The sequence below is a fragment of the Leiobunum rupestre genome, chromosome 7 (assembly GCF_980474605.1).
Source record: "Leiobunum rupestre chromosome 7, qqLeiRupe1.1.hap1, whole genome shotgun sequence".
NCBI lineage: Eukaryota > Metazoa > Arthropoda > Arachnida > Opiliones > Sclerosomatidae > Leiobunum > Leiobunum rupestre.
In genome coordinates, this window is record NC_143390.1 from 36,167,026 (window position 1) to 36,185,313 (window position 18,288).

Here is an 18,288-nt window from a genome sequence, read left to right on the forward strand (position 1 = left end):
AGACGTTGCACTTCCCATTCGTTTTGCCATGGCAACCGAAAATATTTTTGACCACTTAAAACAAAAAATATCCATTTAAAAAAGCATGGGATTTTCTCGGTTTACCCTGTACGAATTTTTTTTAAATTTAAAATCACGAAATGGGTAATTTGGACCACATTTAGGTAAATTTCATAAAGTTTGAGTAAATTGGAACATTTTTGGGTTAAATAAGGAAACAATCATATTTTTTTTTATGTGGTCAAAAATATTTACGGTTGCCATGGCAAATCGAATGGATAGTGCAAAGTCTCCTTTTGGTAAATTTCATATCTCATATAGGTCTACATTACGCCCGACTTTGAACAAAATTGGCCATAAACACCTCGGGTACTCTCCTTGTCAGTGTTAGCTCATGGACGAATAATTACTGGACTCGAAACCAAATAACGCACTTGGTGCTTTTACAGCAGCGCCGTAGTGTCAAGTATTGGAAAGATTTCTATCCAAATAATAAAAACGTGCCCAATACGACGACGTTAGGCCTAGCGTTCTTAGCTCGTCACTGTCGTCAAAGCTTACACCTTTATTTCCATTTTGACTAGGCATTTTTAAATTTATAATATATTTAAACCTTCACACAAACTATATATACAAAAACATGACAGCGAACTTCCTATTTAAATTAATTAAATCATTTCATTTTTATTCCAATACAATTATTACTGAATAATCTAAAGCCTATTAAAATTCCAAAAGCCTCACTTCTATTGAAACAGCAGAACATACGACGGAATGCCGGCCATCTGACATCTTTACGGGTCCATTAAGTTGGCCCGCGTCCTTATTTAATTAAAAATTTTGATAGCCTATCATGTTGCACCCATAATGCACCAAAATGCACCGTCACTCTCGAATTTTGCACCGCAGCCGTTTAATGGTAATTAAAAAAAATAATTTTGCGGGCCAAGTTAATGCAGCCCGCGATATATTGATATTCTGACCAAAAAATAGCTTATCATGTTGCACCAAGAGTGCACTCAAATGCACCGAACTTAGTTTAATTTTGCACCAAACGGTTTTCGAGTTATTCAAATTTGAAATTTCGCGGGCCAACTTAATGCAGCCCGCGACTTCTCGTTTCTTTAAAATTTGAATAGCACCCATTATCCACCCTAATGCACCATCAAAATTTTAATTTTGCACCATACCGTTCTCGAGTAATTCAAAATATGTTAATTTCGAATATTTTTAAATTAATCCCTCGCGGGCCAACTTAATGGAGCCCATTTGTACGCACGTGTTTTGTATTTGGATATAAATATTTCTTGATCCTTTCGGTAGGAGCGCTGACGGGCGATGCAAATTGTGGAACCGGGGATTTTGCTTAGTTTTCTAGTCCAGTAATTATTCGTCCAAGGTTAGCCTACATTTTAGTGAAAATATTGACTAGCCAATCATATAGGTTAAAAGTTTTTACCATGGTTAATATATAATTTAAAATTAATAAAATTTTCACAACGACGGATACTTCATGGTATTATTTTTATTAAAATATTTAAAACTACTCAAGGTTTCGGGACGTAGCCACTTTCGAAGCGTCTTGTCGATACGCAATTAATTGTCACTTAAAATAAACAGTTTATTAAAGTAAAAATCACCGTTTTTGCAATAGTAACTTTCTATTTCTTAAAAGTAGTGTTTTCTTATATTTCCTTAAACACAATTAGTAATTAAATTATAGGGGTAGAAATAAGATAATCGACCTTGAAGGGAAAATATACTTAATTTAAAAATAGAGTTATGATATATCTGAGTTAAATTAACCATTTTTGTTAGATTATTAGTAACGTTCCCTAAGAAATTTCACTCTGAAAAATATTTTTGATGAGAAAACCTATCAAACTGAAAAAAAGTGACTTTTAGTGACCAAATTTGAAAAAAAGTGACTTTTAGTGACTGATTTTAAAAAAGTGACTTTTAGTGACTGATTTTAAAAAAGTGACTTTTAGTGACTGATTTTAAAAAAGTGACTTTTAGTGACTGATTTTAAAAAAGTGACTTTTAGTGACCAAATTTGAAAAAAGTTACTTTTAGTGACTGATTTATCAGCCCTGCATTATAGTTTCAATTTTAATGCTTTTCTCTATACTAGATGGCGCAAATTTAAAATCTTTTGGCGGAAAGGGCAACTAATACTTATCGCTTTATTTAAATTATACTAGAAATACTATTTAAGTTATGTTTTATGTAAAAAGTATAAACAAAAATTCAATTAAGGAAAAATTTTGTACATAAAACATTTTTAGGTTTTCGTATTATTTAAAAAATTCTACGTTCCAGACTGCTGGCGCCATCTGGTATGGTTTAGAGTATTTTAAATTAGGCCTCCGATGGCGTTACACCTGTGTCTACTCCCTCGTCAATTAAGCATTATACTTTTACTAACACTTTTAAAAACTTAGATCTGTTTTCTACCAAGGAGTTATTTTATTTAACATGTACTATAAACGCAGTCACAAGTTTTTTTAAAAACACAATACTAAATAGCTTTTACATGTAGGTCATAAATGAATTTAATCTTCTAAGACCTTTTTTATATAATGTGAATGAGTTATTGGTTTTTTTTTCGTTTCTGTCTGTACTCTTGTTCTTTTTTTTAATTTTTTTCAATTTTGTTAATTTCCCTTTTTGGGGTTTTTTAAATTTTATTAATGTTTGGTTTGTTTGTTTTTTTTCTTTATTAATAAACAAAATTGTTAATTTTATCAATTACAAAAAAAGTGCTATAAGTCGCTTGAAGACTTGGCCCTTTGACAACCGACTTAACTTAAAATAATAAAATACTTTGACTTTGACTAAAAAAGGTAGAGTTTAGGACACAATTCGTTGAAAAACCACACACGAAATTATTAAAAAAATAATAGCCTGTAAATAAATCCTTTTATAGACTCCGTTAGTGTCAAAAACGGAGCTCTTTTCATACCCTCAAAAAGAGCAGCGATAAGTGTCATATTCGAGAAAGGTCACGGCCTAATTTTTGATTAAAAAAAGGCCAACCTTAAAAACCGAAATGTAGCGTAAAGCCCCTGGCGACAGAAAGGGTACAATGCGTGTGCCAAGCTCAAAGGGGGCCTCCCTGCCATTGACTGAGCTGTAATGGGAAATCTCGTAAAATAAAAGAGAGCGAGAGATACGCGGAGTTGGCGGAGGGATGCTTCGGGTTACGGAGGCGGAAAACCTCATTTTGCCACCATACGGAAAAATACACCCTACCTAATACTACACTCAAAGGCTACACGACCTTCTTCTTTCTACGCTTTTCATTTCAGTTCACGTTAATTTCTATCTACCCCACGCGTGGGTGTCAAGACAAGAAGGACAAATTCATTTTTAACTATATAGATGGGAAGAATTAAAGAAAGGTTATACGGGCAGAGAAGAAAGTACAGCCTCTGTTTTGAACTACACCCACGCGCTAAAAAGATTTATTTTAGAACTCCTAATCTTTATCAAAATATTGAATGCTCTAAGCTATGTACGTAGGTTTCAATTGCACGAGACCAAAGCTTTGCCGTATTTATAGAAAGGTCATAGACCGATTCTCAATGTGCTTACAGGGAAACAAACATTTAGAGGGAAGCCCTTAGAGGTTCGATTATAATGCTTTTGTTTATACTAGATGGCGCCAATTTCAATCTTTTTGGCGTTAGGGTAATATAATTACGAAGCAAAGTGTTATGTAAAAAAAAACCAAATGAAAATTCCCTCTACAAGAAATAAGAAAAAAATGATATTTATTCGGGGATTTAAGAATATTCACAAATTCTACGTTTCAGATTATTGGCGCCATCTAGTTAAACTTCGGGTATTAAAAATTGGACCTCCAATGTCTTTATCTCTGAGAAAGGATCTTCTTTCGGAATCGGTTTATTGTCCTCTGGGCTTCGTTGGAACCGCACTTATTCATATTTTTCTTAAATTAAATTAGATATAAACATACCGGTGAAGACGCTGGGTATCTTGGACATGAAACTTTTGACAGTTTTCACCGGCACTCCGCACTGCTCATCTTGCATCCGGTCTACGATATGCTCCATCTAAAAGAAGATACACGCAATTCAATATCATGTAACAAGGCTTAAAGTAAATTACATTTATCGAAGGCTTAAAATTAATTACATTTATCATACTTAATATCAATTACGTTTACCAAGGCTTAAAATAAATTATATTTACCAAGCCTTAAAATAAATGATATTTACCAAGGCTTAAATGCAATTATATTTACCAAGGCTTAAAATAAATTATATTTACCAAGGCTTAAAATAAATTATATTTACCAAGGCTTAAAATAAATTATATTTACCAAAGCTTAAAATAAATTATATTTACCAAGGCTTAAAATAAATTATATTTACCAAGGCTAAAAAATAAAATTTCAGCTCCCAAAAAAATTAAAGGTAAAAATAATTTTACCAGAACAAATGGGAAGTGCCTAAAATTGAAGTATCCAAAGATAACTCGATAATTTTAATTATATTTGTTATAATAATAATTACTAAAAATATTTAAAAATTTATATATTTATAACTGATCGCACTATTTGATCTTATGTCATATCATATCAAAATACTGTTGCAAGGTAGTAAAAAAAATTTCATTACAATTGGTGGTAATAAATGTACCGTCAACTACTATGTCTTATTAATATTTTTAATGATATTATGGTATTTTTAATATACAATAAATCGATTATATTATGTTATACATAATGTACATTTTTTATTTTATGGCTCAGATCTCCCATCTCCGAGTTAGACCAAGAATGAAAGGAGAAATATTACTCGAGGAAAGGTGGAGGGCCGTGGTTTTTCTTCCGGGAATTCACGAGGTGAACAGGGTCCTGCCTATAAAGGGTGTCTGACATAGCAAAACTATAATATAGCTTAATTTTAACGGTATACGTATGACACAGGGAACATTTTAATTTCTACTTTTTAAGTTTTTCAGAAATTTATTTTTTGACCGGTAGGTGATAGACGAAAATTTGATACAGCTGTAGAGCATACTTGAAAACAGGGGCGTATTAACCATTAGGCAAAGTAGGCACGTGCCTAGGGCGCCATTTTTCTAGGGGCGCCAAAACTCTGATAAAGCCCCACGGTCCATGTACTTGGCTTTCCCCTACTAAAAATAACGCTAAAAAGGTTTGGGGAAACTAAAATATATTTATTTATTTATTAAAAACCGATACGCCCCTCCTTAGCTGACCAATGCCAAGGGGCGCCTAATTTTTCTGTGCCTAAAGGCGCCGAAAGGGTTAATCCGCCCCTGCTTGAAAACGTACCAATAAAGATGCTCTGGCCGAAAAAGACCAATTTTTCATAAAGAGATGAGGTCATGAAAAATAGCCATAAACCCTACGTCATATTTTACCTATGAAATTGATGCTAAACGCACCTAAAGGTCCAAATGTTTTAGCAAAATATTATTCTTACAAACGGTGTGTTTGATAAGGAGTGAAAATGACTTCGAATCATTTTAACTTTATTATTAATATAATTATCGGATATTAATCAAATTGTTTCGAGGTTTTTATTGATATTTAAATAAAGCATCTAAATTCGATTTAAAAACACCGTTTTTCGCCATCTAACCTCCTACATGTAGCTATAAAATATTCTGGTGTTAATAAATGATTAACCTTCGAAAGCTTTCGTAGATTTCGCAAATATTAAATAATTTCAATTAATTGTAATGCTCTCAATTTAGATGGTATTGGATATTTAGCACTTCTTAATTAAGTTTTGGCCAGATTAATTTTATTTCTAAGGTGGATTTTTTTATTTATTTATCAGTCAATTTAATAAAAAGTGTAATATTTCAATGCCTTACAATAAGGAGGAAGTCATATCACCAGAAGTTAATAATAAACCTCCTTAGAGGGAAGTATCTACCTCCAAATTCCTCCCATGTTAAAAATGTGCAACATCCTTTTTACGGCAAGGAATAAATAATTCACTTCTCGAGTATGAACTGACCAATACGGTAATAATAGTCTTTGATACATGTTTGGGTGAAAATTCGGAACACCTCCTTCTGCGTTGAGTTTGCAAGTTCTCTCCCTACTGGCTCAAGCGGTTTTTACCAAGATCTTCGGGTTTCCCTTACCATAAAAACTTGCAGATAGTAAGTGTAGGGAACTGCGGGGATGAAGGGCTTTCTACCACCTTCGCACGAATTGTAACCCTGACTTGGGTCTAAAATTAAGTTAGAAGAGACCACCTATGGACTGTGAGAAGGATGATAAAATACGCGAAAAAGTAGATTAGTCCATATTTAAAAGGGATAATATATCTAAATCCTAAACAAATTTGAAGAAATTAAAAAAACTTACTAATAACTCGTACCGATAGGTCTTCGAGCGAATCTCGGATCAAATAGATCTTCGAGTAATAAATTACATAAAAACTAAAAAAAAAACTAAAAAAAACTAAAAAAAAACTAAAAAAAAAACTAAAAAAAACTAATGTAATTTATTACTCGAAGATCTATTTGATCCGAGATTCGCTCGAAGACCTATCGGTACGAGTTATTAGTAAGTTTTTTTAATTTCTTCAAATTTGTTTAGGATTTAGATATATTATCCCTTTTAAATATGGACTAATCTACTTTTTCGCGTATTTTATCATCCTTGGGTCTAAAATGGTGCCTTTGGGAGAGCCTAGCTGATTATTATTATTAGAATTGAAAATGTTGATACACGACATTTCAATTCGCTCTTTGTATTTTAGAAACTATCATCTGCTAAATAATGAATCTAGAGATGGTGGTAGTGTAATAACAAAAAATTTGTCTGTTACGTCAATAATTTACAATATGTGGAATCTGTTGTATATTTTTACCAAACTAGATCGCGCAGTTAGATACTTCCCTCAAAGAACGTTTATTATTAACTTCAGATAACGCTTATAATTCACTAAATTTGCTTGGTCTAATTATTTTAACTTCCTCATCGATATATCAACAACAACGATTTTGAAGCGTGTACTGCACGATGATTATTATTATACCATTCTTTTCAAATAAATCAAATGGAAGCTAAAATTCTCAAGCGCAAAACAGAACCGGGCTGACATAAATATGGGTTTTTTTCGCTTCCATATTATTAAAAAGTCGGCAGAAAAAAGGCGATAGATCAAGACAGCCGTAAATCAACGACTAATTCCGCGAGAGTGAAAAAACCGAAGTGTAAACAAATGGCGACTCGCGTACATGGGCTCTTTACGTCAAAAGCTAAAAACGCGTCGCTTTCGGTAAACCTTTTTCCCTCCCCGTAAACATTTTTTATCATTCGTCGCCCAAAAATAATAAACTGGGCACATTTTTATACATACCCGTACGAAAATAGAGCGAAGGTTATGATATACCGATAGCGTTACGTCACTGTACGGACTTATAGAAATTTATGATAAAAAATAAAATATAAAGGCTTCCAAGTTTCTAAGATCAGAAATAAGTTTATGAAACGGAAAGAGACTACCTCAGACTTACACTACGTCATGTCAGTCGATAAAACACTAATAATATCGGAATAAAATAGGAGGTAGTAGGGGACATTTGTATACCGGTGCTCCAAGCGTCTACTACACTGGTGGTCTCATGATTAAGACCTACGCCAGCGTCCACAAGCCTGGACAGGTGACAAAACAGCCATGGGCAATAAATCCGTACCACTGACAGTCGCACCCTCGACGCAAGCCACTCATCCCGACAATAAGCGCAGCAATGGGGCTACTATAGCTTCCACTTCGCGCACAGCTGTGGGATAAAGAGTGGATGCTCTAGCACCTTCAGCCGACACCCTACCTACGTAGGTAGAGAGTCATACCCTTCATAACAGGCTCCTAAAGGGGAACGACAGGCACACTGCAACCCTGCACGAGATCCCGTTGTGACTCCAAAACAGGGTCACAGCGCCTCATACGGAGACACACCGCCCCACAGCAGGCTACCAATTCATCCGAAGTGGCCCGGATGCCTGGACCCTCTCCATTAGCCTGAGCCGAAATACAGTTTCTGGCCCCTATCTGCTCGAAGCCCGAGGTGGAGATATGACCATTTGATCACGACTAACATCGCCCAGTCCTCAAATGTTAACCCAGAAGCGTCTAGAAGAGCACAGAAGTGACTAAAAGTGAATTGGTTCTCAATTTCATTGGCTGAAGATGATGCCATCTTGTATCTTTTCCTGCGTCTATGAATTTCGCGAATCAAGTCTAGTTATTAGTGCCGTTTTCGTTAGGTTGGGTAAGATAAGTATTCATCTTCCTATCCTTCTAATGTTGTTCGTTTGAAACATGTACCTTCGCAGGCGCACGTTAAACATTTTCATCATTAAGAAATGCGGTAAAGTTTGAGCCGCGATTCGGGAAATTCGTGCACAATGAAACCGGCATTTTTATGGCTATAAGATGGATACTTCTCAAGTAAGATATATATTATAAGCTTCTGATAATGCCTAAACCATATCGTTGTCTTTTGCTGAAAAATTACTTTGGGTTGCTAGAGGATTTGTTCTACTGGCTCTTTGAATCACGTGTTCTCATTCTCAAGCACATTTAAAAACATGACGGGTACAGAGGAAGTTAGGATACGCCAAATGTCCCATACTTAATAATCAGATAGGCTAATAACCAAGGCACCACCTTAGGCCTAAGTCATCAAGCGACTTTTGAAACCTTTAATTCAGGTGGCCGGATTACAATGCGTAGGAGGGTGGTGGCAAGTTCTTCATACCACGCGAGCCAACTACTCCCTACACTAACTATTACCGTTAACCTCAACAAGTTTTTATGGAAGGGGAAACCGAAGAGCTCGGGGGAAAACCCCTTAAACCAGTGAAGAAAGAACTTGCAAACTCAACGTGGAAGGAGTGGTTCCGAGTTTTCACCCAGTGCCACAAGCTGGGATCGAACCCGGCTCCTCTTGCCTCGAGGCGAAAGTGCTAACCACTCCGCCACCCCACTTTATCTTCCTACTCACTTTTGGTAACATGCATACGCCACGATAGGCATTTAGTCACTAACACTTCTGTAATTCAAAGAAGGCGAATACTTTTAGCCAGTCCTCCGAACGGTAAAAGGTAAATTTCGATCTGCATTTTTGTCTGACTGTGCATGTAACATTCAAAGAAGGCAAGTACGTTTATCCTGTTCCCCCGTGCAGCACTTTTGACTGAGATTGAATGTAAAAGGTTAGTAGTGGTGTAGCTACGGACAGCTTAAGATCAGGTGTATAGTTTTAACCCTGAAATCGGCCGCGCAACTTCAGCGAAAAAGGAACGGAGGAAAGATTCATCGAGGCTAACTCGTCTTGTTTGTTTAAAGACTCTCTAGATAAGAGGAGAGAGAATCGCTGTAAATTGCGAAGACTAAAAATAGTCGAGCGAAAAGAAAGAGCAACGGATATTACCAGGAGCCGAAATATACGAGACGTCTCCGTATATATATTTCGTCGGACTGAGATCTGACCTCTCAAAGCTGGCCTAATCCACTAGGCCACTTTCGAACACTGATCTATCTGAGACGGTCTTTCGCGACCCCGCCGTTTATCGGCCTCAATATCGGCATCGCGAGGAAGTGACACCAGTCGGAATCGGAATTAGGGGTCGGACCAAAGCGAGGGGCATCGGGCCAGGGACGCGTCGCTGCCATTTTATTTATTTCGGAAGTCGTCGCTCTCCGCCGCGCTGCCACTAAAAAACGAGTCAGGCGCACGGATCAACTGTAGGCAGGGCCGCTTTATTACCCTTCTTCCGTCCCTGGCGCCTCCGCTTCTGTTTGTTTTGTTTATGGGATTTGCCCGATGAGACAAGCACTAGCTCCCTCGAATGAAGCCCGTTGGATGGATGCTCCGCGCATTCCGGAGAGAGACGGAATGCAACGGCTTTTTCCGATTTAATCGCATCCGACGAATTTCAATTTATGATAGTAGCGTGATCGTGCCAGTTCTCCATCAAGCGCGCTTACAAATATCGCACCGTAATGACTACAAAATGCGCGCTTACTCTTATTTTAAGTTTATCATTCGGAGAAGGCGAATACGTCTGGCCTGTACCCTGAGCGATTTACGGACATTTTCGAGCTACGCTTTGGCTGAGATTGAATTTAAAAAGTTGGTAGTGGTGTAGCTACGGACAGCTCAAGGCCGGTGAATAGTTTCCACCCCTAAATTGTTCGCGTTTTCAATTCTACATGCGTGGTATTTTTTTTATTGAAATGGAATAATAAATTGCTTCATTAAATATTTATGGACCAATATAAGCTTAATAAATCATGTTAGTAAGCCTGCTTCCAAGTAAATGTCTTAAATATTGTTAAGATAAAAATAATATCTAAACTTTTATCTGTAAATATGAATAACCTTTTATTTGCAAATATATTTTAATAAATTGTGTACCTTGTTCCGACCTCCCTGCTGCCCTCAGACTCGATATAAATAGCCAGTGGAATCACGATAAAGGTGGAGAGTGCCGACGCCCTCGTACTTAAACAATTCAATGCCTAGAGACAAGGCCTGATGTCTATGCCTAGTGTTTTGATTAGTTTCACGGGTACGAGTGTGGTAGGGAATAGGATATACGGGTTTCTCACAGTTAAACTTAGAACCAGTCTCGTAATTTCTTAACAATATCTTGGTCTCTCTTCCACGCTTTCTGCTTCTATCAGAGGTATTAAATGTAATGGTGATTCATTCCCTAAAATGTTGGTTTCTTAGTAAGAGTGCACTCATGGTAAAGACAAATTCTACTTTTCCAATGTAAAGATCTAATATACTAAGCTAGCAGAGCGGTCTCAGTTTGCGAGTAACATAAATCAATGCTAATTTTCTACTATGTCAAATAGATTGGTAAAAACTGACTGGTTATAACACATAGCTTCGTTCATTTTAAAAAATAAACTTTGATTTACTAAGCCTTATTTAAACCATAAGCCATCGCGCCAAGAGCATACTATCCAATCTCTGTATCAAACCGTACTTAAGTAATATCGTCTTGCGACATACTTATTTTATTACGTTACTTACGCGAATAGTAATATTCGTCGTTGATTGGTGCGGAGGTCTCACCCTAAGGAATAAAATGTTTCGAACATTTATTTTTTTCCGATGTCGCTTTCATATTAAATCAATATTGAAATAACACCGTAGAAAAAGTGACGTATGTAGGGGCATTCTATTTTAAAATGGAAAAAGGGACCATCTATCCTTGGAATGGTGGCCTTATCAGCAAAAAATAAATACCCCTCCCCCGATGAGCGTCCGTCAAAATCGGAGACGGCCAATAACTCGAAGGCCAGCCTGAGCCGCTCCGCTCCGAGGAGGCAGAATCCGGAGATGCTGACGCCGAGAACTCGACCAACTTATCTCATCCCGCGCGTGACGCCTCGTTTCGATTATCTGACACTTGGCGACTAGGCCTTCTCGCCTTAAACCTGACTTTACTTTCAATGCCAGCTGACAACGCTCGTAAGCCTCGGTCACTGTGCCGCTCCGCATCGATTCCGCGAAACACCCCCTCGATTCGCTCTTTCCGCGAGAGTGGAAGTTACCAGATTCGGTAACCGTGGCAACCGAATCCAAGGACCAAGGCCTAAAAAGTTTCTCTCCGGGTTGAGATCTTCGAGATCGTTGCCGAGATATATTTTTCCCCTTATTCTATTTATAATAATATTTCTGCAAACGAAAGAAACGGATAATTATAACGCGTTCCATTTCTTCCTCCAGGTTTGTTATTTAAACGAAATTGCGTTTCGCGGACAAGGGCCAAAATTTGATATCGTAAGGGGAGCCTATAACAGTCTTTAGTTTCTTTCGGTGAGCTATTTTGCGAACAATTTCATTTCGCACCATTCTCTATTGTTTAAGTACGGTGAGAAATCGATTGTTTAGCCCTGTTAGTTGTTTTTGTTGCGAGCCATAGAAGCGGCGATTGCGATTATAATGATAGGGTGGTGGCCTATTTAATCCGCTCTTGGGTTTTTCGGGGGATAAACGCGTTAGAAGGGCTTCTTCAGAGATAAATCTTTTATCCCGTTTCTTCCATCACGATCAACAGGTCATGACGGCAATTAATATAGCTACTGTGCCATACGGAAATAGAAAACATTGATTTAAATCGAATTTTGATTTAAATTGATTTTTCAACATTTTACGCTTCCTTTTTCTTTTGACAATTTATCAATAATTTGCATGTATTGATAATCTAAACAAAAATTTAAATTAATATTAATTAAATTTAATTAGTACTTTGTTCCGAAATTAATTTTTGTACATTTTAAAAAATACATATAATTATAATAAGTGGTTTAAAGAGATTTTAAGAATTAACAAAGGGTTGCTGAGCTAAGTCAACAAAGTGACTTGTGACCCTTAGAAAATTTTCCCAAAATTCTAAACAAGGAGGTATACCAATTGTTTATAACGTGACTAGCGCCAATCTCCTCTAGCGTTTGTTAAACCTGGTGACAAAAATATTAAATTCGTTGTTATAGTTTATAGTCCCTTTAATAAATGACATATTACGGCGGATATCAACTACGCACCCTATTCAAATCGCGTTTATTTGTTTGTTTACGTGATCTTTAATACCTTTAGTGGTATACAAACGAATTTACTAAACCACCGAACTTGTTTAATGTTTATAAATTGAAAGGTGGCCCCGGCTAGTCGAATTCCACTCTATTCTCCCCGGGGAATGCACTCCTATTCCAATCAGATCGGGAGCGTGATTCCCGCAAACGCCATAAAACTAAAGTTCTAAAGTTTTTCAAATGCCGGCAAAAAGCATTGACCATCCCGCCAAAGTATAGAAAGGCAGAATTAGATAAGCCCGAACGGGTGAATTTTGAACGGTTAGTGAGGGACTTAAAGTAATCCGGTAAAGAGTTGCATTCCAAAACCGAAGAAGGTATGCCATAGAGTGCTTCCGAATAGAGATACGAATCGGTAATTTGCCGTGGTAAATTACCAGGGTAACAGTAATTTACAATTTTCTCAGGTAAATTACGAAAATGGTAATTACCCTGGGAATATGATGATACTGATAATGCATCTCAAAATGAAGATAATTGAACTTTTTTGGGCATTTATAAGCTATTGTGGTAATTTATAAAATGTATAATATAATTCCTTGTTTTAATCGTAAAAAAAACCTTTTTTAAAAAAAAAAAAAAGGAGGATGCGGGAGGCGATTTGAACCACGGGAGGACGTGTCCATGAGGAGATGGATACTCACTCCGTTAGCCTTGTGGATTACGGAGTTGATGAGAGTTTGGTGCTTGGCACGCCAGCACAGCTAGACTGATTTGAAGTACGCTAAACACGCGTACCCTCTTCGAATATGTTACGTAATTTATCAGAAAGAATGTATTTATCTGGAACGGAAACGGCCATTCCCCGCTATTCCACGTTATCTATATCGACATTCGACATATTTATAGGGAAGTTAAAGCGAGTACAGTCTGTAGACGTATAAGCTACTTCGAGTCTATACGTTTATACGCGTGTATTTTCGCGGAAAAACGCGTCTTCCTATAGCTTATCAGCGTTTAATCCCGCTCTCACATTTTTACATTTATACACGAAATATCTGTAGGCTAAAAGCGCTTAATCGTATCAGTCGAGATTACGATGTCAAGCTATACCCTATCGCGGTTATTTCGTACGATTTTGACATTCAGCGAGCCATTAGCGGACGTTTCTTTCGCCAGTTGCCAGAGCGAGGCGAGAATAAATACGCTGACCCTACAGGCTGGTCGCTAGTTCTGGCAATCGGGGGGATCTTTCGGTTCAACTGCCGCAACAGCGAGGGTGTCTAATCGATGAACCCGCACTTCCCGATTCCTCTCGCCTTCTTTTGTTTGTTGTTCTTCTCCACTCGCGTGAAAACGCCGCGATTACAAATTAGACGAACTACGGTCGGGGTAAAACCGAATTTAAATGGTTGTTACTGTCAGGAGGGTTAGTGGGTTGGCACGTTGAGTTAAGCGCAAACTCGTGGGATGCCCATCAAGTGATATACCCCAAATTATAAATCATTTCAATGGTTGGAAAGGAAGTCATTTTACAATCCTATATATTATACAAAACATTTTTATCCAATAGGGTATGAGATATAATGGCGATGTAAGTAATAATTTGCGGTGTTTACAGCCACTTCAGCCTAGTAAAATCTGAGACGGATAAGAACGTTTCTACAAGGTTTTTTCCAGGAGCTGAGAAAAGTTCTTAGACTTAATATATTATTACTGTTATATCTTAGAAAAGAAGTCCGTAAACTTGATGTTTAGCCAAGCAAATACGCAAATATTTCATTGAATAATAAATTTTCCTCGAATTCACAAACAGCATTTATTTTAAAATATGAAATATTTATTTCCACTCTCCTCAAATATTCAAAAGTGCCGTATTAAAATAAGGGTTATGAGGGGAAACTGTAATGCGGGGGAAACTGTAATGCTTAAGTGAAAATGAAATGATAGCAGGCAATATTATTAATAAATTAAAGGGTGTTATATTATATTTAAAGGAGTGTGAAAATTGAATAATATCTTCTGGGCGCGGCTATAGTTCTCGGGGGAAATTGAAGGAAGCTTAACGAGTGCTGGTAGCTCACCTTCCGATAGACGATTTGATTGGGGTTTTCGTCGCTGTAGGCCGATTGCTGACCATTGCTGCTACTGGTGTCCCCTTTGCGCCGGTAGGCCATTTTTATCTTGTTGCAATCCCCGACTTTCGCCGTTATAAATATTTTGACACTGGGGCCTCCAAGAAGGCACCCAAACAGGCGGGGTAAGAAGTCGAATGTCCTCGGATCGGTCTGTTATGTCCTTCCAATTCACAGCTCGAACGACATCATCGCGAGCGCGAAGGGGAAACGGGAAAGCGAGGGTTTTATGTCATCTCGAAACCGGGACGCGTTCGCGAATATCGGGTGCTGAGCAAACCGTCGTGTTCCTTCATGGCTCGCCCGATCTTGATAAATACGCGGAGGAATCGCTCTTTGCTCTAGAACGCTTTGTTTTCGCCAGTACTTTTAATCGCTAAAACGGAAGCTATTTAAACGGAAGCGGTAGCGTAGTTCTTCCGCGTACTAAATAGCACGCGGACCCGGGATGACACTCAAATCGGACGTTCGGCGCGTCGAAAAAGCCATTGGAAAAGCGGCCGCCGATCGTTCGCGATCAGAGCGAGTCCTCCGCGGCAGCCGCCCGCCATCGCGCAGCGGATAACTTCATGGTGAGAGACTCTTTGAACACTCTTTGAATCGCCCGAATGCGGCCGTACTAAAGATATCTCGTGTCCGCTCGCGTAAAAACTAAAACGCTAAACTGGAAAGACGCGATAATCAACGCGACGAATTTCCGGATCCCTAGAAGACGAACGGGAAAAGCCAACTCCGGGATTTCAAAGGCTTTGCGTTCAATGTTAATCGGAAAATTTTCCAGCTCGCGGAACGAGTTGTTTTGGCTAGTACGCGGTTCGTTCTGGGATATTATAGAAACGGAAACGCGTTCTCGATTCGTGCAATTTAATTATAGTCGATTAGTGTTCATCAAACTCGACAAATCGCGAACTCCGTAACGCAAAAACCTCACCTTACGCACCTGCTCTGAAGGTTTTCTCCGAAACCCGCCCGGAACCGTTTCTTCCCGCTGTTCCCGCCCAAGGAGAAAGCTACATAGATATTTTACTCAGACTCTCGTTAATTTACAGCGACGGTAGCGCCATCGTGAGGATGGTAGTACCGAAATCGATATTTAGAAATACTAAAATTTTTACTATACTTTTAACAGAAACTATACCAGAATGCTTTATATAATAGTTAATAAAATACATTATTCGTGTAGTTAAATAATTGATTGATTATTTCAAAAATTAGTTTCCTTCAACAGTAGTTCGTAAAGGAAGTTAGCGAGACATCGAGTTGCCAGACGTATAAAGCCAGAATGTTTTATAGCAGAACTGTCGCTAGGGGCGCTACTTTCTGGATTGTGATTGGAAAATTGGCCTTTTCGCGACGTAATGAAATATATATTATTTTTCAGTTTTCTTTTGCATTTCGGATATTTTCATCTAGTTCGTTTGGGTAAGTCCAATTAATGATATATCATTTTCAATAGTGGATTAATAATTATTATATAATATTACACAAAAACGGAAATTAAATTACTCATTGGACATTTTAAAGTTACGTTTTATTAAAATATTTTTCAAATTACTTTTTCTTAAAGGATTTCTCGAGCATATTTACGAGGGATTTAGTTACACATGCTGTTAACACGTCTCCAAGTTGGTTAACAAGGGTAGAAACAAGATGTCACGGACATTTAAGTACACACAATCCCCCCGATGTATGAAATATATTTTGAATATTAAATTTAAATTTGAGCAAATTTCCAACCATCTTGAGCATTAAATTTAATAAACGTACTATAATAACGCCAAAGGAATTTCGTTTAAAATGAGGAAATGAGGGTTAAAAACAATATCTCGATCACCCCGTCGTTTAACATTACTAACCCACTAAGCATTAACAACCTAAGAGTAATTTGAACTCAAAGAAAAACCCATATCCACGCTTTACTAATCACTCTGTCATTCATCCAGCGAAAAATCAATTTCATCAATCATTGGTATAATTAAAAACACAATGTATAAGAAAATTAGCGCCATTAAAAATAAACTCCGAAAGTACCCAATATATCATAGCCAAAACCCTGTATAGCAATACCCAAAATATCTTAAAATGGCATAGCCAACACCTTATCTAGTAAGAGTCAAGTTAGAATAACATAGCATAGCACTGTATAACCATGGAACTAATCAACGCTAGGGACGGTTTGCAGGCAGGAAAATCTTTAAAAAGTTCCTTAACAACGCTTCCTAGCGGATCTTCGCAGAGCGCTTGAAAGGTAATTCAGTTTTTTTGGAGGCAGGGACGTCACTCAGAGGGAAAAGCAAATTGTTACCTAGACTTAAGGCTTAAGAATGTACAGTTGCGAACTTGTGATAAACCCTTTCATATGTATAATATATTATATTTATATTTAATATATTATAATAGTTTTTTTAAGCGGTTTAGCTGTGATAATGTTTAGTGCAAATACGTATGAAACGTTAGGTATTCCTGAAGTAGACCTAGGGAATATTAAAAAAAGAGCACCTTGTGATGATGAAGGAATTGGTTTTTCAGGTATGTTGATTTTATTCCTTGGCCTAAGACCTTAGCGTTGATTTGTTCTATGGTATAACAAAGGTGTGGTGCCCTAAAAGCACGCCGAAAGTATCCAAGTAGAACACAGTTCGTAGAGGTTTCCAAGGTCGAAGACAGATTTTGCTTGTATTCTGAATCTTGAATGAGAACGGAAGTCAAATATGACAATAGTGCGTACGTGGGTTGTCGGGTCCCGTGAATTTTCCAAAAATTTCATAATGCAATCGTAAACTACAAATATAATTTTCAACCATGTCGGTAGATCACTCAAATGGGCAAATGACCAACTTCTGAGGCTTCGATTTCAAAATTACGAATAGTAACAGCCAGGGTGTGCAGCGGCTACTTACCAGGTGTTAATCATTTCAGAAATTAAAAATTACCAGCTTCGATCGTCTACTCCCAAACGTTGGTTACGATTACAAATCGTTTCAAAGAGTATAATTTTTATTACAATGTCATTTTTGGATCAGTTTTCCTGCTGTTTCATTTTTGGAGATAAAACTAAAATAGTATATTCTCGAATTTTTCAAAGGTATTTTTTTAACCATCTAGTTACTGATTAATTAAATTTTGAACTTGAAGAACCGACGATAAACCATACGTTTTGATATTTTTGTTTTAAGGTCAAGCTTCCGTTATTACTGACTTATGGAATAACAGTCTGTAGAACGTATCAGAAAAAAACCAAGGTATTTGAACTTGGTTTGAAAATCGCAGAAGGTCCCGAAAAAGGTTTCACTAATAAAAAAAGAGAGTCCTTACTGTCCTTTCTCTCTGGCTACTCTCGGCTCGGAATGAGCAAGGTGAGGACTAACCCCAGGTCTCCAGCTTCGGGCCGGTCCTCGGGTTTTGTACCCTGGGAGTGGAAACTGTTGGTCCGCTTACGCACGGAGAAAAACTTTCCACGATTTCACCACGGAAAGAAACTGAGGACAATATTGGGGCTTTACAACTATTCTTCGAGAAGCGAAGAATAAAAAGGGGGGGGGGGGTAAATAATAATGTGGGAAAATACACTTAGAAAA

The 18,288-nt window shown here is 37.5% G+C and overlaps 1 protein-coding gene across 3 annotated transcripts in view; it reads right to left on the reverse strand.

The window, feature by feature from the left end:
- RSG7 (Regulator of G-protein signaling 7) overlaps nucleotides 1-15,704 on the reverse strand; it is a 60,587-nt gene extending 44,883 nt beyond the window's left edge. For all 3 annotated transcript variants that reach the window (XR_016482323.1, XM_090181048.1, XM_090181047.1), the window contains exons 1-2: nucleotides 14,660-15,704; nucleotides 3,983-4,079 (exon numbers count right to left, since the gene is read on the reverse strand). Coding sequence is in view for 2 of the 3 variants with exons in the window: in XM_090181048.1 (XP_090037174.1) it covers nucleotides 3,983-4,079; nucleotides 14,660-14,752 (190 nt within the window). In the remaining variant the exon portion in view is untranslated. The remainder of the gene's footprint in view (nucleotides 1-3,982; nucleotides 4,080-14,659) is intronic.
- Between the last annotated feature and the right edge of the window lie 2,584 nt (nucleotides 15,705-18,288).